Source organism: Argiope bruennichi, chromosome 3 (genome assembly GCF_947563725.1).
Source record: "Argiope bruennichi chromosome 3, qqArgBrue1.1, whole genome shotgun sequence".
In the NCBI taxonomy this organism is placed as follows: domain Eukaryota; kingdom Metazoa; phylum Arthropoda; class Arachnida; order Araneae; family Araneidae; genus Argiope; species Argiope bruennichi.
In genome coordinates this window covers 112,631,815-112,657,063 of record NC_079153.1, presented here as the reverse complement: position 1 = coordinate 112,657,063, position 25,249 = coordinate 112,631,815, and the positions used below count along the sequence as shown (strand labels likewise).

The 25,249-nt window shown below is 28.7% G+C and overlaps 1 protein-coding gene across 2 annotated transcripts in view; it reads right to left on the bottom strand.

Annotated features, from left to right (window-relative positions):
- Positions 1-25,249, bottom strand: part of LOC129962735 (titin-like) — a 37,675-nt gene that overhangs the window by 2,525 nt on the left and 9,901 nt on the right. Inside the window, exons 7-18 of one of the 2 annotated variants that reach the window (XM_056076708.1) lie at positions 17,431-23,665; positions 17,200-17,351; positions 14,687-14,843; positions 12,730-12,927; positions 11,604-11,675; positions 8,646-8,714; positions 4,508-4,671; positions 1,777-1,879; positions 1,436-1,591; positions 1,145-1,247; positions 496-626; positions 288-410 (exon numbers count right to left, since the gene is read on the bottom strand). In XM_056076708.1, coding sequence (XP_055932683.1) covers positions 288-410; positions 496-626; positions 1,145-1,247; positions 1,436-1,591; positions 1,777-1,879; positions 4,508-4,671; positions 8,646-8,714; positions 11,604-11,675; positions 12,730-12,927; positions 14,687-14,843; positions 17,200-17,351; positions 17,431-23,665 — 7,663 coding nt within the window. Of the gene's footprint in view, positions 1-287; positions 411-495; positions 627-1,144; positions 1,248-1,435; positions 1,592-1,776; positions 1,880-4,503; positions 4,672-8,645; positions 8,715-11,603; positions 11,676-12,729; positions 12,928-14,686; positions 14,844-17,199; positions 17,352-17,430; positions 23,666-25,249 lie in introns of those variants that run through there. The other variant, XM_056076709.1, reaches the window with a different exon arrangement.

Below are 25,249 nucleotides of genomic sequence, written 5' to 3'. Positions count from 1 at the left end.
ATTATTAATTGTACGAAATTTTTTCTTCAAGTTTCAATAAAAATTTAAACAAAACTGCATAAAATTTTTGGTAAATCAATAATTATATCTTTGAACAATTATGCATGCCAACAGATCATCCATGATATCCCACATAAAAATAAACTATCCAGTAGCATTTTAAATAATTCTTTACCTCATCCTATTGCAGCAGAAACTAATCCCATAATTTTAAAATCCTTACAAAAAATAATCATTTAATTTTAAATAAAGTTCCCATTATAGAGAATAATAACAATTACACTTACCTCACTAGCTTTGTACTCATAAAGCACTTTATCTTTCACAACAAACCATTCCTTTTTCCAACTTTTTCCTATCCTCTTCTGAAGATAACCACTAATGGTAGATCCTTGATCATTAGCACAAACCTGATAAATATACCATGTTTAAAATCACAAACTTTGGAAGAAGTGCAAACTTTTGGGTTTATTAAGTGCAATATAATATATTTACCTCTTTTAAAACACTAGGTAAATTTCTTTTGCCTTTCTTTGTATACCGGTGCTCAGTTCTCAGATGAGGTTTTACAGCTATCTGTTGGTTATCGCTATCTGTTTCTCCATTTTCAGGAGTACTGCCTGTTTCTAAAAAAAAAAAAATCCAAATAAAGATCTTGATCAAAAATATATGTATTCTCAAAATACACATAATTTGGATGAAATTATAATTAATAAGATAAAAAACATATGCTCAATAAAAACCAACAATTTTTTTCAGGGAATTTAAAAAAGTGAAAATCAAACAATGAAGATATAATAACAAAATATTAACTTTAGAAAACAGCTTTTAATCAATGCTGCATGAAAATGCAATCATCTTAAGATTTTTTAAAATTATTCCTAAAATTATGATATTTGAATTAAATGTTAAGAAATGTATTGAAATAGAAGCAATACTTTTAAAACATTGGAAAATTCTTAGTTATTACATCTTTAGCAACAAAGAAAATTAAACAAAAATGGTATTAATCAGTTTCCTCTTAATGTAGTAAATGAAACAAATCATTATAATTTTTCTACAAGAATAACAGATTATCAATTTTATTATATCATATGAATCTCATTCAACTAATTAGAATAGAAGGTTTGCAAATTTAACTCACCAGGCCCAAGTTTTGAATAACATTCATCACAAACTCTATATACTTTGTTTCCCCCTAAATATGCTAAAGGTATTCGATTACTCGAGCATACAGAACAAATGACCTATGAAGGAAAAAAAATAAATATGAATTATATATTTATTCATTAAAAAATTTTTGATTCTCCTAAAAAACAGAATGACACTTCTAATACTATAGTCAAGAAACTAAATTCCATTACTTTTAACTTTAAATAACAGCTTTATTGATTTAAACCACAGCAAAAATTGTAATAATGGATGACGTGCATACTTTTCCACATGCCCGACAATGATGTCTCCGGAAGGTTACAGTGAATTCACTTGTACACAACTGACACATGGTTACACGAGCATCAGGAATCCATACTGGTGCTTTTCTTCCAAGTACAAAGTCACCTTCATCATCTTCAGAATTTCTGCCTTGCATCTAAATAATGTAATGTACTTTTTAAAAAGAACAAATATTAAAGTCACAAATTATAGGCACATCTACTGTTTTGTAATATGAATAACCAAAAATCATTAAAAATTAGAATAAATAAACTATAATTTCAGTCTATATTCCGAAATTACATTCCAATTAAAAAAATTTACAAAAATAACTATACATACCCTCTTTTGTAATCGTATATTTGTGAAGGTACTTCTTTTAGAAGCATTTTCTTCAATAGCCTTAGTCAAAGCTACAATCCATTCTTGCCTCTCTTCTTGAGACCTGTAGGAGAATTAAATTTTTAATAACTAAAAGATATGCCTATATAGACAGGCTACTATCCTGTTAGCAATATCTCAGATCAGATTATCACAAATTAATTAAGGTTGTAGTAGAAAATCCCATGCCCAAATAAAATCTTTTTTTTTAAACTATTATTTGTAGTACCCTTTAGATATAAATATATGGTAAAATTAAGTTTTATTTTTACAGTGTGATTTTCTCTATCCATAATCGTCAGGAATATTTAAATCAAAAATTATTATAAAAATCAGTTTGAAACAAATTGTAACTTGTTAACAAAAAAAAAAAATCAGGTACAACACAAGTTTGAAATAAATATTTTAAAAAATGAACTTAATAAAAGGGACACTCAAATTAGAAATAATCATTAAAATCTGATTGGAAAAAATGCACTGTCAAACATGAAATTAAAAAAAAAAAAAAGAATGCTGAAATGGCAGCAGATTCATAAATATTTTCAATATTCTCAAACTTAAAAAAAAAAAAAAAAAAAAGCATTAGTCATTTTTAATAATTATTTATTATAATAATTATTCAAAACTAGCTTGAACCCTGCACACTGCTGCCATTTAAGATATAATTTTGGAAACACCGTTTGAAATAGCTATCTCGTTTAATTAGGAATGACAGAAAGAATGATATTTATTTTCTTCTTGACAATGAATGAATTCATTGAAATTTAATGACATATAAAGGAGAAGTATAAATAATATTTATTCCTTTTTTTTTTACTTTATTATTCAAGTGCTTTAGGGTAGACAATATATATATATATGTGTGTGTGTGTGTGTGTGTGTGTGTGTTTTGTTTTTCTGTGTCCAGCAAAAACAAATAAATTTCTTGGCTGTCCGATTTGAGAGCATCCAACATACAGCTGGCCATGTAAAAAAACAAGAATTCTCTAAATTCAATCCGCACACTTGAAGTGACTGACCTTGCTCCTTGCTGATGGTCATCGAGAATGCAAGTCGAATGGAGAACTGCATTCGTTTGAAATCAAAAGGCATGCCATTGGGAATACATTTAATGAGCACGTTTCCTCAATTTGACTTTCCATTAAGATTAGTTGCTTCGATTCTTGCTGCATATTGGTCTTCTGATTCTGATCAGATAGCACATAAGTGTTGTCTTTCAATTCTTGCCGCATGTTGATCTTGAGATTCTGAGGCACGTGAATTTGCAATAAAACCATCTGTTTTATTGTTCCTTGTTTGTTTGAGAAGTACGAATTTGTCTATTTCTATATGTTGCGCTGGTAGATCTACTAAATGACGAATGTTTGAAAGGCATATTTTTTACTGATGCAATAAACATGATATAAACTTTTATAACCGAAATATTGTTTGTTGATTCACTGAATAAATAGAAAAACTACTGTTTGCGCTGGAAAATTTTCATTATATATAACTTATCTTGATCGGCATCAATAATAATAATTCTATTTTGTACATGTGAGATAAACTCAGAATAATATGTGCTGTCCGTAGAGCTAAATATTGTGCACGCTGAATGATAATATCTAGTGTAGATGACAATTCATTAACAAAACAAAAATATTTGCACTTGCACTAAATATTAATTAATTTAAATGTTTGTGATGTCATTTCACTGACATGGATTGTCATCAATGATAATAATTTTATTTTGTTTAATATATGTGCAAATGACATGTGCTGTTTACTTTTTGTGTTTTGTCAATTTTGAAATATATTGAATGATAGAAACATATGAAACGATTTGTTCGTAAATTTTATTGTGTTCAAAATAAATACTAATAATTGTGTTATGCCTATAACCTTCGTGCAAGTGCAAGCAATAAATTGGCAAAGTTTTATTGCAATAGGATTAATGGTACGGTAGTGCATAAATACGAGCAAACAAAAGTTATTTTTGATGTCAGCTAATATAAAATGAACTTATTTTTAAAATTTATAAGAAAATTAAAAAAGAGGATTAATTCTGAAAACAATGCAAATCATAATTTTGAAAGAAAAAAAAAGCAATTTACTAAAAACCTAAATACTATTTCCATTAAACTTAAAAATAAAGATAATATATAATTCAGTTTAATAAATAAAAAAAAAATTTTAAACCTTTTTTTTTTAACAACTGCCATTTATAAAGAAGGTTTTTTTGTTTTTTTTTCCGTTTAATATGAATTAATTTTGATTTTTTCGGAGTAATATAATAATGGCATCACAAAGGAATAAATTTCATTGAATATTAATAAAAAAATCTTTTAAAAAGTAATATAGAATAAACTTAGCATAAATTTAAAGTATTTATCAAAATTTTGTTTTCCATCATTGGCAAGTTCAATCTAATTAACATATATGCCAATAAATATGTTAATTTCATTTAAGTTATTTGTCATAAGTCTACAAAAGATTTTTAAAAAAATTGTCAATATTTTGCATCATATATGTATGTGAACATATTCAATTTATTGGAAAAGCTAGAAAAAGAGCATCTCAAATTTTATATTTAAAATATATTTAAATTTTTTAGACATTCTTACATATTAAAACATTGTTAATTTCATTAATTGTATGGAAGTTCAGGATAATATTAAAGGAAACCATTTAAATTAGGGTTTTACTAACTTACCTAGCAGCAAGAGTAAATGAACGTGTAACAGAAATAATACTAAATTCATTCTGATAATCTTGCTGAATTGGAATTGCAACTTTCATGCCAGTCAGTGGAAGTTCGTGATTTATTCTGTACAAACCATGTTGAACAGGAGTGAGGTAAAGTAACAGGTCATTAAACTGAAAGAAAAAAATGACAAAAGACATGAACATGTGATTTGAATTGTAACTAATATAAATTTTTTTTAAAAATATCCCTTTTAGGAAGAAAAATAACAATATTGTCCATTTTCGTATTTATTGTATATATTCTCATTATTTCATATGTGTCCACATTTTTATATTTATATCTTATCTCAGGTTCAGAGAATTCTAAAAATTACATTTGATAGGATGTGCTCAGACCACGAGATAGTGGACTGACACATCAGACATCAGCTAATTAATAAGCCCCAATCTACATAGTTGATGCAGAGATTATATTGATCATAATGTGAATGAAGATTTTCAGAGTGAAAGATATACGTGAAATGAACACTTACAAAATCAAGGGGGGAAAAAAAGAACTTTAAAGCTGACAATTGAGTTAATGTTCTTAATGTATACATACACTTATCGAGTTTGAAAAATTATTATTTATGTAAAATCAGAAAAGACTGCCTTAGTAATTTAAATATAAATACAAAATTGTAAGATTATTTATGTTGTAGCCAAGACTTTTAAAACAGTCAAGTGTAAGGGTGGTGCTTACCATAAATTATTAAGATTTCACTGTAAAATAAAGCACAGATTTTCATGTTTTTATTTATTTATTAAATTCATAAATTTGTAAAACTTATTCAAATGATATTTATATGTAGTATATTTAAAAAATCATAAATAATTAATCAATTTACAAATGCTTTTGTACAGTAATTTTCAATTAACACCATAAATAATATTTCATAAACAGATAAGTCTGCAGGAGTCTAAAGCATTTATTAAGATCTGTATTTTTCCTTACTGATGTAACATCAAAATTCCATTGCAACTCTAAAAAAATATGCAAGATTTTCTTAATGTAGTTGTACTCTACATGCTTAATTTTCTACGATAAGTGCATAATTGTTATTTATTATGGGCTTTGTGATATTTTAGTATTACTGTGCAATTGAATTGTATCAATAGATATACAGACTAAGCAAAACAGCACCTTATTTTTGTATTGAAACAGTAAAATATTATTACTGTTTGTCTACCTCAAGAATAGCTCCCGCCAATATGCCTACGATAGTCTGTTGCCATGGAAACAAGACCTACTCTATTTTCAATAGGGGATTTAAAAAGAAAGGCATCCATGTTGGCTTACTGATCGCCTTGATGACGTATTGGAGATTTTTTTAAAATTGATTTATAAAGAGTGAAAAAAAATTGTTTAATATATTAATTATATAATAATATTTAAACTTTTAGACATAAAAATGAAATATTAATGAATATGCAATAAAGATAAAAATTATTACAATAAAAAAGTAATTATTTAACTTTTTAATAATTGTTTAATATTTTCATAACTATTAATAATTATCAAGGACTTTAGATTATTAATACAATGACAGAACTTCGTTGATTATTAAACTTTCAGCATGTATTTTCCAACAATTTCTAAGGCAAAACAGTTTTAAAAGTAAAATAAAATAAAATACCGTCTAAATTTCGAAAATAATGTTCCTTCAAGCATTTCAAAATCCTCTAAATCACTCTCACAAGTTTCGGTTTCTTCTGAATCAGAATCATCATTAGTATCAATTTGAAATGACAGTTCGTCCACTAAATCTTCTAACAGTCCATCTTTCTCCCAATAATTATTTTCAAGCTTTTCTACGTGTTTGCAATGCGCTGCCCATTCTGCCGAAATAACTTCAGTGATAGCTGTTTGAAGAAGAGATTTCAGATTGTCCAAACTTAAATCGCCAGTAACATTTCGTTCCTTTATTATTATTTTTACAGAGGACCACACAAATTCGATTGCGTTCAAATCGCAATGATAAGTGGGTAGTCGGATAACTTCATGTCCTTCTTTCTCTATTAAATTATCAATTTTATAGACAATTTTCTTTGGACGATTACTGTCTATAAGAGAGAACAGTTCCGCTTTTCGCATTTTTTGATCGCAGGGTATTCCGTTGTTTTTCAACCAGTCTATCATAACTTTTTTTATAGAATACTTTGTTGGAGTGGGGTTTTCGACAGTCGTATGATACGGTGCATTATCCATGCATACGACACTGTTTGGTTGCAAATGTGGAAGAAGTTTTTCCAACACCCATTTTTTAAAGTTTTCATAGCCCGTGATAGTCGCCGCTTTTTGTTGATGCTTTATATACTAGTAAAGCACCCGTAAGGAAACCCGTTGATGACCCAGCACGAACAACTATAAGTCTGTTTTTCGAATTAACATTTGCTGTAGCTCCCAAAACTGTGTCATCTTGCCAATATTTCTTAAATGTCAAATTGCTGTCTACCCAAGTTTCATAAATAGAGACAATCGGCCGTCCAGGTTTCCTGTGACATCTCATTTCTCTCAAATATCTGTGTCTCCAAAAAACAATATCTGGTCTTTCCATGAGTACTTTTCTATTATTCACGCACTTCTTCCATCTGAAATTCATTGAATGTAAGACTTTGCACAATGTGTCTTTTTGCCACGAAAATCCAATTTTTTCTTTCAACACGGGTAGTAATTTTCTGAGGGATGGTACTTTCCTTTCTTTTATGTAAAAGTCTTGAATTGTCCGCCGTATAACAGACTTGTCAAAGTCGTCTATTTCACAGTTTCGCTCACTAGGTCTTTTACGGTGTTTACCGGGTGATTTTAAAACTGTCGATGAGCATGATGAAACTTCCGATGATGAAATTTCCTTTCTTATTTTTTTTATTGTAGCTTCAGAAATTCCAGTTGCTTGAGAAACCCTTTTCAGAGCTTGTGGGAGTGGAATTAACGCAGATTTCAATGAAGCTTCATTGGAACAAAATTCGGCAACATTATATACAGTTTTACGTGCCTGCGATTTCAAAATTTTACCCTTCCTTAACTTAAAGGCCATCTTGCAAGTTTAGCAAACTCAACTAAACCAGTAAGGAACAAATAATTTTAAAAGCAAAAGCAAAATAAACACAAGGATAAGATAACGCGTGCAACTCTTTTAAATCCGAGAAGATGAATGACGTGATGTAACCTTTAATTCCGCCAATTCCCTACACGCTTAATCCCCATTAGAAATGAACTAGTCTTGTTACTACAGCGACCGCCACTAGATAGACTTCTTGGCGGGAGCTATTCTTGTGATCGACAGACAGTAGCTATACATAAAATTTCCACGATACATATGCCATAATCCTAATTCTAATATCAGAAAATTAGAACATTAAAACTAAAAAAAGGAGGAAAAATTCATACAGACATTTTTTTTTTTAATTTGTAGAATAAATTATTACAATTTAAACTTTTTTTAAAAGAATATTAAATTGTAGAATAAATAAATAAAAATTTCAATTGATAATTTGTTAGTTTTTAGTCATGAATTATAGAAGTAAATATATAAATAAGTATAACAAAATAAAAAAGTTGTTTAACAATTACTTTTAAAAATGATAAAAAAAGATATTCATAATATTGAAGCAAAGTTCATACATAATAAACACATAATTATACTATAAATAAGTTTTCAATTAAGTTAATCATCTGTTATGTTATTTAAGATTTAATTATGTTATTTAAGATTTAATTTAATTTAAGATTTAAAATTGAAAAATATGATGTAAGAATTGAGTCATAACAGATATGTGTATATTCATAATTTAAAAAGGACAAAAACAAAGATTCTCTTCATCTGTTTCACTCCTTTAATTGTGTTTCTTCTGTAATTGGATGTTATATCAGTAATAAAAGGAAGGAAAAATTAATCCATATTTAACACAATCATATTTATTATGACCTCATTTTTTTCCATGAATGGCTTTTCATTTTATGCCGTTCTCTTTTTCAACAAATATACTAACTTATTGAAGGTCATACCTCTACTCACTAGTATCACACTATATTTATAATGAATAAAATGATGAAAATTAAATTTAACTATACCATACGAAGCATAATAATAAACCTGACTCACCAGAACAAACCATCGAGGTTGCATTCCTTTTCTAGACAATTTCATTAATTCTCCTTCTTTCACAAATAACTTAATAAATAAAAAAATAATAACAAATCATAATATTGCATAATAAACAATTTATCTGCAGAAAGATAAAAGCTGGTTATCAAGATAGCTGTTTATCAGTTGCGGTATTCACTAACATAGAATTTAAAAATTTCATATATATTTTTAATAATCCTTATAAATAATTACTTGGAATCATAATCAATGCACTAAAATATGAATTTGTTTTTAAAATAAAGAGATAAGAATCAAATTGGTATATTTTTAATAACAATCAAATGATTTAGAGAAAAGTGCTTTGAATAAACAGAGTATCCAAAAAGAAAGAAAAAAAAAGTAGAACAAGCATCTATTTTTTAAATTATTACACTTATGCATCCAATTACATATGCATCCAATTACAAAGTTTCAATAAATAATGTAGGTAATTGCATGAAAACAATTTTGATTTCTGTGAAAGCTGATAATTTTTTTTTCAAATTATATGGCCTCCAATGAGTAAGTGTCAGTAAGTAAAAATTTTTCTTAATTCATTTATGCACAACAAAGTTTTATGCTTCTATTTACAACATTTGTAGAAATATCCATGTTTTAAAATTTAGAGAGACTAATCACAAATTTAAATGAAAACAATTACCATATTCAAATTTCAATATAATTATTCATTATATTAAAATTTGTGAAATTGCACATTTAATCTTAATATCTTAAAATAGAAAAGAAAATTATTTGCTTTGCAAATTGTGTGTACGATATTAATTCTTCAAAATAATGGCATATTTCAGAAACAAAAAACGCATTGAAATGTTAATGATTCATAATATATGAAACTATAATGTTAGACAAATTGCAAAAGAATACTAACATAGTTTTCTGAATTTCCAGCATTATTCCAGAAAATGTATTGAGAGAATGATTTAGTATTTGCAAATCACAGGATTTTTATTTCCCCAGGAGAACAAGGCATTATAGAAGCGATACTAAAACTGACATTTTAACTTTTTTTTTTCAAGTTTACTGTCATGATAGAGCATGAACAATCAGTCCATAACTATTCATTCCAAAAATGACAGTACAAAGAATAATTTTCTGAAATTGCTAGCATTTAATTAGCATTTGTAATCTCCAAAGATAGCTATAATCATATCATGATTAGTATCAGAAATTTGCAGTTGGATCTGACTTCAAGTGGAAACAATCTTTCTTCCTTTAAAAATGTAATTTGGACAGATGTCAGTTTCGAGACAGAAGCACCAATCGATACAGCAATCACTTATCAAACAAACAAAAAATTCTTTGAACAGCAGGGACTCATCATCAATAACAATTTCCTATAATGTGGCATTTTTAACCAAAACATACATTTATAAATATATGGTGTGGTATTTTTAGAAACTAATTGGTCTGCTGTATTTTATAGAACACTGTGTTAAATGTTGACCAATATATTCAGTTAGTTTTAAATAGTACTATGTCGTAACTCAATGACTTTTGAAAGATTTTCTGCAGATATAGTCACATAAGATGGTGCTTCTCCTCCCCATATATTAGTTGTAAGAGGATAGATAGAAGTTAAACTCCTTAATAGATAGATTGATTTACAAATGGACCTACTGAACTTTTTCCTACATCAAAATTGGTACCAAATGACTTTTATTCATGAGATTGCTGACATTGTATTATAGTCACCTATAAACACTGCAGATTTTTGCCAATGAATTCAAGAAGCCTATCTATTAGCCACAAATGATAAACTGAATTGTATGTTTGCAAATATTGCAAGAAGAATATTGTATAGATGTCAAGTGCTTAACTTTGAACAAATTTTTTAAGCATTTCCATTCATATGTTAGTTGACAATTTTTAAAATTTAGTAAAAATTAATAAATGTATCATTATGCAATATTCCAAGATAAAAAAATTGGTTTACATGACACTGTTTAATTTTTTATTGATCATCACCTAATTTAAGACCTGTTGACTTTTATTTATGGGATTTTTTACGTTCTTCTGTGTATAACATGTCTCTTATAAATGTTGCAGATCATTACCAATGAATTGAATATAATGTTTTGATGTCACAAATTATAATGGATAATATACACAAGATTTATTAAAAGAATGCCACTTTGAATAAGTTTTTTAGATGCATATTTTGAACAAATTTTTAAGTACTTCAATTGATATTTTATCTTGCTTTTTTCAAAATTTATTGAATGTTAAGACAGTAAAAATTACTTCAGTCTAAGATATGGAATAATTGTTTAAGTCAATAAATTTGCCTTTCAATACTTCAGCAAATTCTACAGATTAAAAAATGAAACATTGTGTGCTTATAGATGAGTGAAAGAAAAATATTTTATACACTGACATTTTCATGCTATGAGGGCTGTGAAAATTTAATTTGCATGTGGGTGTGCAGAAAAATATGTTCTTTACTAAAGAAAACATTGACTGATTAATTACAATTTCTGAACTAATTAATTAAAATTTAATCAATAACTTTAATTCATTTGATTAATTAATATTTCTAAAAGGAATAATGTAATTAAAATTTTGAAAACCCTTTCTTACAAAGCACTTACTATCCAAAAAGTAACTAAGTGCAAATTTAATAACTCTAGGTTTTATGATCTGCTCTGTAGAGAGTTTTGTATAATTTTTGTATCATGCATATTGCATGAAGCAAATAGTGTCTAGCCAATAAACATAATCAAATTAATTTCAAAATGAAAAATATTAAGAACAAAAAATATAATACAATTTTTAAAACAAACTTTTTGCTCACAGAATTCCTGAATATGTAACCATCTAGAAATACATTTAAATAAATTCTTATTATAACTATTTATGAATTTTCAATTTAAAATTATATCAAATAAAATAATAAAACACAGCAGAAGTTCTCACCCTTCCAGGCTTGATAATTTCTTTATGTCCCATAATACTATTTTGGATAGATATCAATTTTTGAGCATTATCCTACATATAAAAATAATACATCATAATCCAATTAGGTACATCACTCAAAAGATTTATTAGATAAAAAAGATAAAGTCTAAATTAGGTAATTTAGAAAGGATAAAATTTATATTCCATAACATAAAGATGTTTAAGGATTCATTTTTTTTCTTTCAATCTTATCTAGTCTAGTAAAATAGAGAATAGAATAACTCTTATATATTTTTTTAAATATTAAAATGTATAACTTCAGAAGAATACAAAATTTAGAGCGGATTTTGGCATTTAATGGTCACACAACTGGAGATTTAACAAATCTTGACTGGCAAATATAAATCAAGGGGAAAACATTAAAGAAATTATTTGATACAATCAATATAAAAGAACATTAACATTTAAAAAATATGATGCCAATTTTTTAGATTACTTTTTATGAACATGGACCATCAGCTTACTCAATTTTTTTTAACCTGTACCTATACTGCAATTGAGCTGGGGAAAATTCACTGAACTCAATGATGAATATATATAATAGCCTAAATGTATAAAGGCAAAATCATAAGATATGTCAAAGATTCTCAGATAAACTTTCACCAAAGATTTAAACCAGAGGCATTATTGATTATTCTTGTTCAAAATATTTAAGAATTTAACAGAAATACTTACTCTCAAAGTTTTAGTAATCCCAAAATATATTTGTATCCCCATTTAGATTTCAAAATCATAGTTTAAGATTCCCTTCATCAGGTAAAATGGACACTTATTTACAAGGGGATTCAAAACTAACTTTCTACAGAAGCAATACAAGCAATTGAAATTTTATAAAAGAATAAGGGGAAAAAATGTTTAAATGCTTCTCATAGTTTGTATTGCAAGAACTCCTAATATGAATTTATTCAAAAGCTCATAAAGTCATAAATGCCATTATAAGTACCCGTGTACCATATATTTCTTTTAAAATAAAGTTACATTTAATTCATCATTATTATTTGAAGTTAAAAGAATGCACTAGTTTTATATCTATTGTTTTAGATATGAAAATAGTGAAGCTTAAAAGAAATGGATTAAAACTTACGCCTTGTTTCATGCTGTCATTAGCATGACCAGCAACTTCACTGACTATTTGCAGAGCTGTAACAGTATCTTGATAGTCAGGAGAATCTTCAGTTAAGTGATGCAAGTATTCTTGAAGTAACAAGCGATATTGAGGTATTCTTTGTATTGGTTTCAACATAAAATGATTCAAAGCTAATCTTTTGCATCTAGAACTTGACTGGAAAAAAATTACAACCAATTTCAATTTGAAGAAGTATAAAAGCAGCTTACAACTGGCTAAAAATGTACCAATTAATGTAAAATATATATTAAATATTACACATATAAAATAGATAATTTTATATATTGCTTATCAGAATTAAAGGATAATACCAAAAATAATGCTGACTAATTAAAGTTTCCAATGTCTAATGGTGTCATTTTTAATATTAATTAATTAGAAATGTATCAAAATAGGAATTATAAATATAAGTATATGAACAATACAAATCAGGTAGCTTACAACAAGCTGCATAACCAGTGCATGATAGAATTTGAATGTATATTATTATTTATAAATGTGGTTTCTAAGTGACCAATTTTCATTTATAAACCAAATTTACCTTTCAACAGGGATAAGAAAGCTAAAATTACAGTTAATTGTATGCACATGGGAGGAGATGCAAATGTAGGTTGCATCCCTATTTAAATTATACTTTTTATCTCCTGGAGCTGTTAGTATTGCAATTTGATGGCATAAGTCATTCTTTTCCTTTGAACTAGATTCAAATCAGGTGAATATGCTGACTAATCCAATCTCATAATGTCTTTGGCTCCTAAAATTTTGCTCAAAAAATATTTTGATCCTAATGGAACAAAGTGGTGCCATTCCTCATGACTCCACCAAAAATGCACAACATTCAACAAGTCTCATCTACAAATAATTTATAGATGGATAATATTGTATTTCTGAGGGAATCTGAGGGCCTTAAAAAAAATTATAGTTGGATCATGTTTGTTTTTTTAAGTTAATAATTATAAAAAATATCTTTGGGTGCAGTTGATAACTGCCACTGATCAGGCTGTTGGCGACTGAACACTGCTTAAAAAACAATCCAGGTTCTTTGTGAGGCACTATTAGAGATATTCAGATTTTGAGCTATTTCTATTTGTTTTATATCAGTCATCAAACTTATATATTTGTGTCAAATTTTAAAATTCCTCTTCTATTAGTAGATAGTTGGATTAATGAGTGAATGAGTGTGAGTTGGAGCAACAAGACTCGAGTTAAAATAGTTCCATCAAAAACTTTTGCTTAATTTGAGATTTACACAAAATCAAGGTGATTAATGGAATCATATCACATAAAATTCCAATAAACAGTCAACTTCAGCTGGTTGAGTATCTGAGGTACTTTATGAATAGTAAATATAGTGATAGTTTGTGATGATCACTTTAATTAGTCATCATCAATCATGGAGGATCTACTACAGCACTGCCAACTTCAAATATGAAATTTATTCCATCTGAATGTCACAAACAATTTTTGCACTATTCATTCATTTATTCTAATGTGTGCATAAATGGCACACACTTTTAATGGCATAAAAAATATAAATATTATTGTCTTTGCTGTTGGTAAAAAAAAAAAAAAGTGACAAAAACATATTTTTTTCCTTCTCCATGTTTACACTAATACTAAAATACAAAGCTATAAAAATGCTGATCATAAATAGACACAGCAATATCAGCAAAAACCCAACCTTTGGTAAAACACCTAATGCCAAAGTTTTATAATAATAAATTTCCCTTTTAGTGACAAATGCAAGCAAAAAAAAAAAAAAAAAAAAAAGACAAATTTCCTCAATACATTATTTTTAAAAAGAAAAATGGATTTGAAAATATAAGAAATTCAAAATATGCATTTAACATTTCATCAGTATTGCTTGTATTAAATCAAATCAAATGTTTTTCCATTAAGGAACTAAGGATAGTACCTCAAATTCTTTCACAACTTGAGCAAAAGTAGGATATTTTTTCTTTGATTCTTCCAAAAGAGCAACATTTGATTCAAAATCGTGGATATACCAAGAGTACAATTTAAGGAAAGGTCCAATCTTTACAATAACATCAGCAATCTTACCTAATTTATCCCTAAGAAAATAGCAAACATATAATTAATAAAATCCACAACATTATATCAGCAAAAAATTACTTTCAAATGTATATTACTTATCAAAGAAATTATTTTCTAAGTACCAAGTGACTTTTTATTCAATAACATGCTATATATAATTCACTTTAAATTTCAAATAAATAGATAAAATAAAATAAAAATTCATTTTAAAAATGCAATTTTACAATAAATATATTTAAATGAACTGAAATAAAAGAAAGAAATTACAAATATAATACATTATTGATTTCTTAAATTTTTCATGTATATTTCAATTTAAGTACCATCATTTTGAACTCAAAAAATTAGTGACTGCTGTTGTTTTATGTTATTGTTCTTATGCTAGTTTATCACCAAGATTATAATTCTTTATTCTAGTGCATATTACAAAATGATCCAGCCAAAAAATGCGGTTAGCCATATATTTATTATTATTTAATCCTCAAATATCTTCTTCAATTAGACAACATAATAAATGCATTTATACACAACTGAAAGAGAAAAGGTTGCACAAAGAGTATATGGGTATCTAACCTACTCAACTCCAGTAAACATTTGATTTACGCAATGGTAAAATCAATTTGGCCACAATTTCAAATGGCAAGCTAATAGTAATGTTGACTAGCATGGCAGTAAAGGTAAAAAGAACTTGGGTGTAAAATATTATTATTTCACCCAAGAAATGAATTTTAAATTACTCCAGACATTTTTTTTATTATCTGATTATATTTAACTTTAAAAATTCACTACTTTTTTGCTTCTATAAAATTTTGCAATTACGCTTCTGCCGGGAAAGATTGGATCATACACAATTCCTCAATAATTGACTGCTGTACTACTAATATAAAAAAACCTTACATTCTTTGTCCTTTTTATTGTCTTATGATCTTTTAGTTTCTTTCATTAATTATTGTAAAAAAATCTAACTGAAAATAAAATGTAATTAATAATTCTTATCTTCTGTTTATATACTAAGCTGGGAACGAAACTACCAAATTAACAGAAATAAAACACAAAATTTAGAATTTCTAAAATACCATAAAACTACAAAGCAATTGAAGAAAAAAACTAGTGTTGAAAGAAAAAAAAAAAGAAGGGGAAAAAATAAGGAATTGAACTAACGTGCCAAAAGTCTCAGTGCCAAATAAAAATTTATTTAAATATAATAACTAAGAGTACCCACCTTATTCTTTCTAAATTTAATCAAATATATTTAATATAGAATAGCCTTTACTTTTCAACTGAAATTTGGCCTCAACATATTATATAATGATATTTTAAAATCTAAAGTTAAACTTAATTAATTTCCTAAACTGTCAGTTTAATTTAGCCCATATCAAAGTCATTCTAAAATATTCTCTTATTTCCTGATCCCATTCCATTTTTTCTATTTAAGTAATTCAACATAAGTTTTGTAAAAATGCTTAGGTTGGAGGTTTACTAGCTCTGAGTGTAAAGAAATAAAAAATTGCTGACCTAAACAAATTCTTCTAAAAGATCCCTATAATTCCCTTACATAATTCGACATGTGTAGAGAAATCCCTATCAAAATCTCACAGTATATAATCACAAGGATAAAATTTTCATGAGCTTTTCCTCATTTCTCTTATGTTGTTCTGTGTGATGTGTTTTTTCGCTTCTGCTTGTACAGATATCAGGTCTCACAGAATGGAATAAAATGAAATTTAAATTTCAAAGTGTCTTTTCTGCCTTCAGCTACAGCTCTGCTTCAAAAATTATGTTTATATATAAGATAATTTACTTTCAGAAATTATTCCAAGGTTTAATCAAAAATCTGTTTTAATAAATTGTACAGTTAGTAACTTTTGAAGAGTATTTTCTAGAAAATGTTTTACATTTTAATTTCTATTATTTTTGTATTTAAAAAAAATCATTATCTCCACAGAACAAAAACGAAATGAATTAGAATAAATAATGAAAAAAATTAATAATAATAGAATACAGATAAACTCCATAATTTTATCAAGATGAATAAAATTTATGCTTTACACCATAAAACTAATAATTCTATTTTTCAGAATACACATTCTATTGTAAGAAATCATGTTTTGAAAAAAAAAAGGCATATTATTAACTAGATTTTAAATACCCTTTTTTGTAAAGTAAATCTTTCAAAGGAAATGAAAGGAATTTTTATATTACTACAAAAAATCTAAACATATCTCATTTTGAACTAAAAAAAAAATTAATGTTGAGCTAAAGATGAAAAGCTAACATTAATTTTTTACATATCACAGAAGATATTTTTAGAACATTCTTTTAATACCAGAATGTAACAAATCCTAAATTAGATACTAAAATCATTGAACAAACCAATTATCAATTCTGTCTTTCAATTCCATAAGCAAGTTCTCATTCAATTGCTGCAACTGGGGGAGATGATTTAATATTTGTGATAAAACCTCATCTGGAACCACAGACACATTTCTTTGTTTACTAGCTGCTTCAACTGCTGCTTTGAAATCCTATAAAATATGAATAGTAAAAATCACAAATATAAGCTGTGTACTTTGAATATTGCATGTAAAGAAAAGCATAACTTACTACATTCAGTAATTTCAAGGTATCAACAAATATTTCTTCTGATGTCATTATTTCTCGAGCAATATAAAACACTTTTTTCTTCTTCCTATTTAAGGCAATTTCTGACAAGTTGGCTGCTCTTCCAGGAGATAATTCACCCTCACTCTCGTCAGAAGAAGATATGGGCCAAGTTTCTGAAGCAGATGACTGGATACTTGGAGTCTTTAAATATTTCTTTTTATCTTCATCTTTTTTCTCAGTATCGGTTGTAGCATTGCTTGTGTCATTATCTTCATCTCCTAACGACTTGTGCCTACTTAGAGTAGTTTTTAATTCAGATTGCAATGTTTTAACTATGTTGAGCAAATTATCAGTGTTATCAGAGGAACTTTCTGCTAACTCACTTTGTTCATCACGTGATATTATACCTTGAGATAAAGTTTCTAAAGAAGTTTGTACAGATTTTTCTGAACAATCAAGATGGAGAGGAGATGTTTCTTTATCTACTAGAGGTAATCCTGAATTGCCTACTTCAACATCAACATAAAATTTAGATGTCTGCCTAATTTTTCTACCTATAATAGGGTCAGATCTACGCCGCATTTGTGATAATGCCCCACTCGCATCAGGAGTTCTCAAACCTTTCTCAGATGCAGCAACAGAGTCCCAATCTACAATCTCCCATGATTCTTCACTCTGATCATACCAACTGGAATGAGATTTCTTAGGATTCTTATCCTTCTTTCGGCGAGGATGAGGGTTGGGACTTTTCTTATCTTGGCTACACTCTGCAGTTGAGTCGGTAGCATCCACAGAAGGAATGTTTGCACTTGCTGAAGTTTCACCAATTTCATTACCACATTCATCCAATATAACATTATTATAGTGAACTTCTGCCACTGTAGGGAACGAAATATTAGCATTTTCATCATATTCTGGCCGATGAACATGTTTAAATTTTCTGTCTGGTTTCAAAGGTTCACTATGTGAGCGCGGCATTCTAAGACTATATGTCTCAAATTCAGGGATAGTCTTTTTCTTCTCAGTGTGAAGACTAAGAAATCTTTGTTTATCAGTTTTTCTCCTCCTTTCTGGAGGTTTTACTGATATATTAGGAGAATCATTCCTAGGTCCTGGAGAACCACTTTCACTTAATTTAAAAGAATCTATTTCTCTTAGTTCATCTTTTGACTCATGATCTAATGACAAATCAGGAGAACAACTTCTAGGTAAAGGAGATAAGCTTCCACTTGTTTCTAAAGTACTTTCTATCAGGTTTTCAGTATCTTTTGGTCCTTGGTCTACAGCTGCATCAGCAGAAGCACTTCTATGCACATCGCATTCACTACTATTCAACTCATCCTTTTCTGCTTGTTTTTTCCTATCTTTAGGTTTACGATCAAGGGACCGGAACTTTCTCGGTGGGGGTGGGGGAGCAGGTAGAGGTCGAGAGGAGACACTGGGTGACTGCGAACCACTGGCAACTGCCCTTTTCCCATCTTTATTTACAGATGTATATAAATGCTTTAGATCAGCTTTTGTAGGGGTAGTACTTATGGTAAGATGAGAGGTTCTTGTTTCAACTTCAATATCTGATAGAGACTGACTCCTGCGAAGAGACTTTTCTGGGGTTTTTTCTTTAGGAGGGATCTCGACAGTACGCGATCGAATTCTACGTCCACGAGGAGGCGGTTTAGGTGCCGGTTTAATCACATCAGTATCGTCTGATACAGAGGGAAGATTGGATACTTCAATTTCTGAAATTACCTCACTAAACTTAGGAGTTAGATTACTTTCTTTAACTGATACATTTAAATTTTCATCTGGTTTACATTCAGATTGATTATCATCAATTGATTCCTTCTTCTCAGAGCTATCAGGATGAATAATATCAGATAACTTATGCTGCTGTGAATCATTTTCATAAATGGGTATATCATTAGATAAATCTTTTTGAGAAATCCTTTGATCAGTTTTTAAAATATTGCTGGTTTCTGATTGATCACCTATTCTTTGATCAGAGAGTTCAGTAACAATTTTAGAAGGAGTAGGAGGTGGTGGTCTAGGAGGAGGTACATTAACTTTAGTTATAACAGGAGGAGGTGGTCTTGGTGGAGAAATGGTTCTTTTTTCTGGAATAGCTGATGTGGATGCTGTTCGGCCTTCACGTTTTGGCTTTTCTGGCACTGGTGGAGGAGCTTTAGACCTTTTCTCTTCAGAATGAATAGAACTTATAGGTGGTGGAGGTCTCTGAGGAGTCTGTTTTTTAGATACTGTAGGTTCAAAAGAAGCAGATGCCTGTGATATATGAGGTGAAGATTTTGTATTCTGAAGTGGTTTGTGTAGAGGAGCAATAGTACTTATATTTTTTAAAGATTCATTCCTCAAAACTGTATTAAAAGTCCGTTCTTTATTTTGGTGCTCTTTAGATTTAGTCTGTAAGCTAGTAAATTCAGTTCCTTTTAAATCAGCAACTAGTAATGGTCGTTTCTTGGTAGCAGCAGAATCTTTTTCAAATTTTGTTTTAAGTCTAGGAGATAATGAAAGTCCATTTATACACTGAGAAACACCATCTTTATTTTGAATGTCTTTAGGTTTAGGCAATACTGTAGGTTTAGGAGGAAGAGGTGGAGGAACTTTTTTGACAGGAGTTAAGGTAGTGCTGCTTACACTTTGCCCTGGTTTAGCAATAAATTTTAATTTGTCTCTTTCTTCCTTTGATTTTACTTTAGAAGGCAAACTACGAAAATCAGGCTCATTTGCAGCAGCTGACAGATGTTGGAAAAGATAATCATTATTAAGATTAACAGTTTCAAAAGGTGCATCTGAGAAAGTTTCATCCTTCAAAGTAACTGTGTCTGGTGTATAATAACTAGACATTCCGCTGCAAGTACTAGGATCACTAAATGTATCTAATTTGCTATCACATTTATATCTATTGACAAGCTCATAATCTAAAATGTAATCAATATTCTCTACGTCTTTATAATCACAGGATGATTCTGTTTCATCATCAGCAAATCTAATGCCATCATATCCAGGAGGAATGTTCTCACCAATACTCTGAACTTTGGCAGGATGTCCACGCAACCGTTGAGAAACAACAGCAGCTCTAGCTCTAGCAATTGCTTCAGCTGATGGCTTAGGAGGTTTCTTAGGAGGGCCTTTAGTCTTCTCAGAAACTATTTCAAGAGCTTTTTTACCTAATAAATTTGCCAATCTCATACAACAAGTGTCATATAATGTTTCTGGTGTCCCAGGTTCAATTTTGGCTGATACTTTATCTGACTTTTGCAAGTGTTTAGGAATCGATGGTTTTTTCATAGACTCTTGTAAAGATTTTTCTTGAGAAGGAATTTTATTATCTGGAATTACAGAAGTAGTACCCTTTTTAATATCATCTTCTTGTTTAAGATCTACACTAATAAAAGAACCATCTTCAATTGGCTTATAAGTACCAGCAGAAATATCATGTATCTGATTTTTACTAGCTGCATGTTGAAGATCATATTCTTCAGATACTTTTTCTTGGTCTGTAGCTTCTTTCTTTTTGCTGTCTTTTGGATGCATAACTTTATCCTTTAAAACAGTGAAGTTATCACTTATAGTTGTAAACATAGATGTTTTAGAATCCACAGATGTAGATGGTCCATTAATTTGAATAGAAGGTATTGTTTCTTCTGCCTTTTTTTCTTTGGTAAGTTTTGGTGATAAGCTTGAAACTTTTGGTACATCTTTTGGTTTCTGTATTTCAACACTTTTAATAGGTTGGGATTCCTTTTTCATATCTTTTGTGGTTTGCTCTTTTTTCTTAGTTTCAACAATTTTAATAGGTTCTGATTCCTTTTTCGTATCTTTTATAATTTGCTCTTTTTTCTTAGTTTCAACAATTTTGGTAGGCTGTGGTTCCTTTTTCAAATCTGTTGTAATCTGCTCCTTTTTCTTATCACTTAAGGGCCTAGAAGTCTCACTAGTACTAGGCACAGCAAAAGATATATCAATCTTTTCATAATCTTTGTCTTCTCTTTTTGTGACTTTTGGTTTTGAAGCAGAATCTTTGTGACGAAATGAGTCAAATAATTTTTTCATTCCTGAAGAATCATCTTTTTGCTTAGGTTCAGGTGTTTTGGAAGAGGTTTGTCTAGAAATGTTTTCAGGATATGAGGGACTGGAAGTGGATGGTTCTGGCTTACCAACTGTATCATATATATGCTCCTCTGCATTAGATACTTGACTAGATTTTGGAACATTCTTATGGGTAATAGAATCAAAGAAACTTCTGAAACCATGAAATGCCTCCTTCTCTGCAAAAGTTTCTTTGCATGATTCCGATCGCTTGAGTGTGCTTTTCAATTTCTTTTTCTCAGATGGTTTATCACTAGTGAATAATTTTCTAATACTGTGAGCACTTCCTTTTGAAACCTTTTCAGTATGATCAGGAACATCTTCATCTTTTAAAAGAATAGAATCTCTGAAAGAGTGAGATCTTTTAAGACTATCTCTTTCTAAAAATGTTACATGATGTTTTGCTGTTTTTTTGGTAGGTACACCCGCTCCCTCAAACTTGAAAGAATGGAAAAACTTCTTAACACTTCCTTCTTTTGATTTCAATTTACCTTCAGGCAATTCTTTTGTCTCTGTTGCAATCTTACTTTGGGTGTCAATTGTTTCAGAAGGAGAAATGGTTATAGTGACTTGAGAAGTTGTTTCTTTTCCAGGATATTGTTTAGAAATATCAGGTTTGGATATAGCTGATTTTAAATTATCTTTTTTCCCATACTCAGAGCACCCAAGAGGAGTTTCAGATTCTTTTAATTCAGCAGTTGTAGATGAAGCAGTCTCATCATGTTTAAATGAATCAATAAATTTCTTGAAGCCAGTTTTTGAGTCTTTATGAACTTTAGATGCATCAGGATTTTCAACAATCTGTGATGATTCTGATAATATATCTGTTTTTTTCTGAGATGAATCATGTTTAAAAGAATCAAACATTTTTGAAATATTATATTTAGATGAACTATCTCCTTCTTTATGCGGTTTTGAAAGATTTTCATTTGGTTGTGATAAATCAGATGGTACATCTGTTTTTTTCTGTGGTGAATCATGTTTAAAGGAATCAAACATTTTTGAGATTTTAGATGAAACATCTCCTTCTTTAGTAATTTTAGTAGGTGATGTACTTTTTTCTTTTGGTTTTAAATCAGTTGAAGAATCGGGCAAGATATCTTTTTTCTCAGAAGAATCATGTTTAAATGAATCAAACATTTTCTTCATGTTGAATTTAGAATCTTTAGATTTAGCTTCTGATTCAACAGAAGGGGTAATTTCCACTTTCACCTTCACGTCGGTAGAAGATTCGGGTAAAATTTCTCTCTTTTCAGCAGCAGCATCATGTTTAAAGGAATCTAACATCTTTTTCACACTGAACTTGGATTCTTTTGAGACATCTTTAGAAGTTGGTTCTAAATCTTTTACTGGTTCAGTTGAAGTTGCAGAGATTTTTCCTTTTAATTTTGTGTCAGGTTTCACTATTTCAGTAGCATCTTTCTTTTCAGTTGTATCATGTTGAAATATCTTTTTCACATTAAATCTTGAATCCTTAGAAAAATCTTTAGGTGCAACTTCTACTTCTTTGGGAGGTTCTTGTGAAGAAGGCATAACTTTCCCTTTTGACTTCAGATCAGGTTGGGATAATTCAGCAGCAGCATCTTTTTTATCACTTGTATCATGTTTAAAGGAATCAAACATTTTTTTCACAGTAAATTTGGAATCTTTAGAAGTTTCCTTAATATTACTAGTTTCTTTTGGAAGTTCACCTGGTAAAGGAGACTTTTTTCCTTTAGTTTCTGATTCTTGTTTAGAGGAACTAAATAATTTCATTACACCATGTTTACCATCTTTTTGTACATTTTTTGAGTCTGCAGCTGCATTTTCATACTGATCATCATGCACTATAGTTTTATCCTTGGTATCTGTAGTAGTATCATGAAGTAAATTGTCAAAGAATTTTTTCATGTTTTGTTGTATTCCATCCTTTTTAGCATGAGGTTCAATATCAGAAGGTTTATTGTCTTTAGTGTCTGTTTCTTTTTTACTTGATTGTATACTTGTAGATTTCTCATCTTTTCCTGAGGAATGTGGTTTGGAAAAAGAAGGCATCCATGAGAAACTGGATGACTTTGGTTTTGTATCCACTATGGAAGGTTCAATAAAATCATCTAAAATCTCTTCATTTATATCTCTTCCTATGTTTTCTCTAAAATTAAAAAATATACATATACATAAGCATAAAAAAAAACTTTTCAAAATTATTAGAGCGACAAGCAAATGAAAAAAAAAAAGAAAGAAAAGAGTGAATAGGTTTTTTTCTCTTTGCCCAGAACAATACAGAAATATAAAACGGAAAAATAAAACAATACAGAAATTCCACTGAATTTTCATTAAATTGCCCAACAACAATCCCTCCCTCTTTTTTTTTAATTTTTCAAAAATAGAAAAGAAACTAAAAGCTAATGAAGGTTTGACATTAAATATACAAAGTGCATGCCTTTATCATGTGCCAATAGCTAATTTGTAAATCTTTAGAGACAGTCTAATAGTTCCAGTTGGAAAAATACTTTAAATTACAACAAAAAAATTAACTGCATTAATAAATGTATTTCTAAAAAAGTTGTGAAATCCTTATCTAATCCCCTGATCCTATTATCCATATTTAGAAAAATAATAATAATACCTGGAAGTGAAAAAAAAGTGACTAAAATTGACACAGTTACTTAATCTAAATGAGGACAGTAAAACAATTTATTTTAAGCAAAAATTTAAAAAACAACACAAAACAATAATAATAATTTTGCATAGTTTCAACTTGCAAATGATCTCTAAATGTCTCCATCGAGACTGCATAAATGTAATTGTACAATTCATCTAAAGCAGCGATTTTCAATTTTCATAACTAAATCAATTTTAATCACTGCTTTGAAAAATATTATCAGTATCAAGAATATTTCACTAAATATACCAAGGAATAGGATCAAGAAATAGTATAAAAAATGATAATACATAATTTTTTTTTCAAATATGCATTTATTAATGCAAACAAAGAATAATTTCCATCATTCAAAATATTTTTACAACAAGAATTATATGTCAATTGCTAATTGTTTAGAAATTAGCTACTGGGCCACAATAAAAGCAGATAGAAACTTGCAAAAATATATGAAAACAAAATGGTAAAATGTTAACAGTGAGCAAAAATTTATCATGAAATTCCAAATTATCTTTATGATTAAAATTGAATATCTTACCTTTGAAACCTTATAATTCAAAATGCTGCATTATAAAGGAGTGAAAAAATTTTTGAGTAAGAATATTTTTTTAAAAAAAAATCACAATAACAACAACTTGAAAATTTCTTCATGGGTAATGAAATATATAAACATATTGAATTCTAAAGAATAAGGAAAATGAGAAGAATATTTAAATGAATAAAATTCTTTCTTTCCTCTGGAAGTTTATATAGAAAAACTACTAAGAATGAACTAAAATAATACAGACATGCAGCTATTAATGTGAAATTTCAAAAAATCCAAGAATGAAAGGCAATATTTATTTACTCCCATTCCTTATATTTAATAAAGAAAGTAAAAAGATCATCACAGAACTGATAAATTCTAGGATGAAGAAAAATCTAAATCATGATAAATTAATATTCATCTTGAAATACTTTTGTTTCAAAACATGTAATAGTTTATTCAATTTTACATCCAGGTAACACACTATTATTTCAGTTATTTTTCTAATTCAAAAAATAGCCAATTTTTATCCATATTTTATGTAAGTT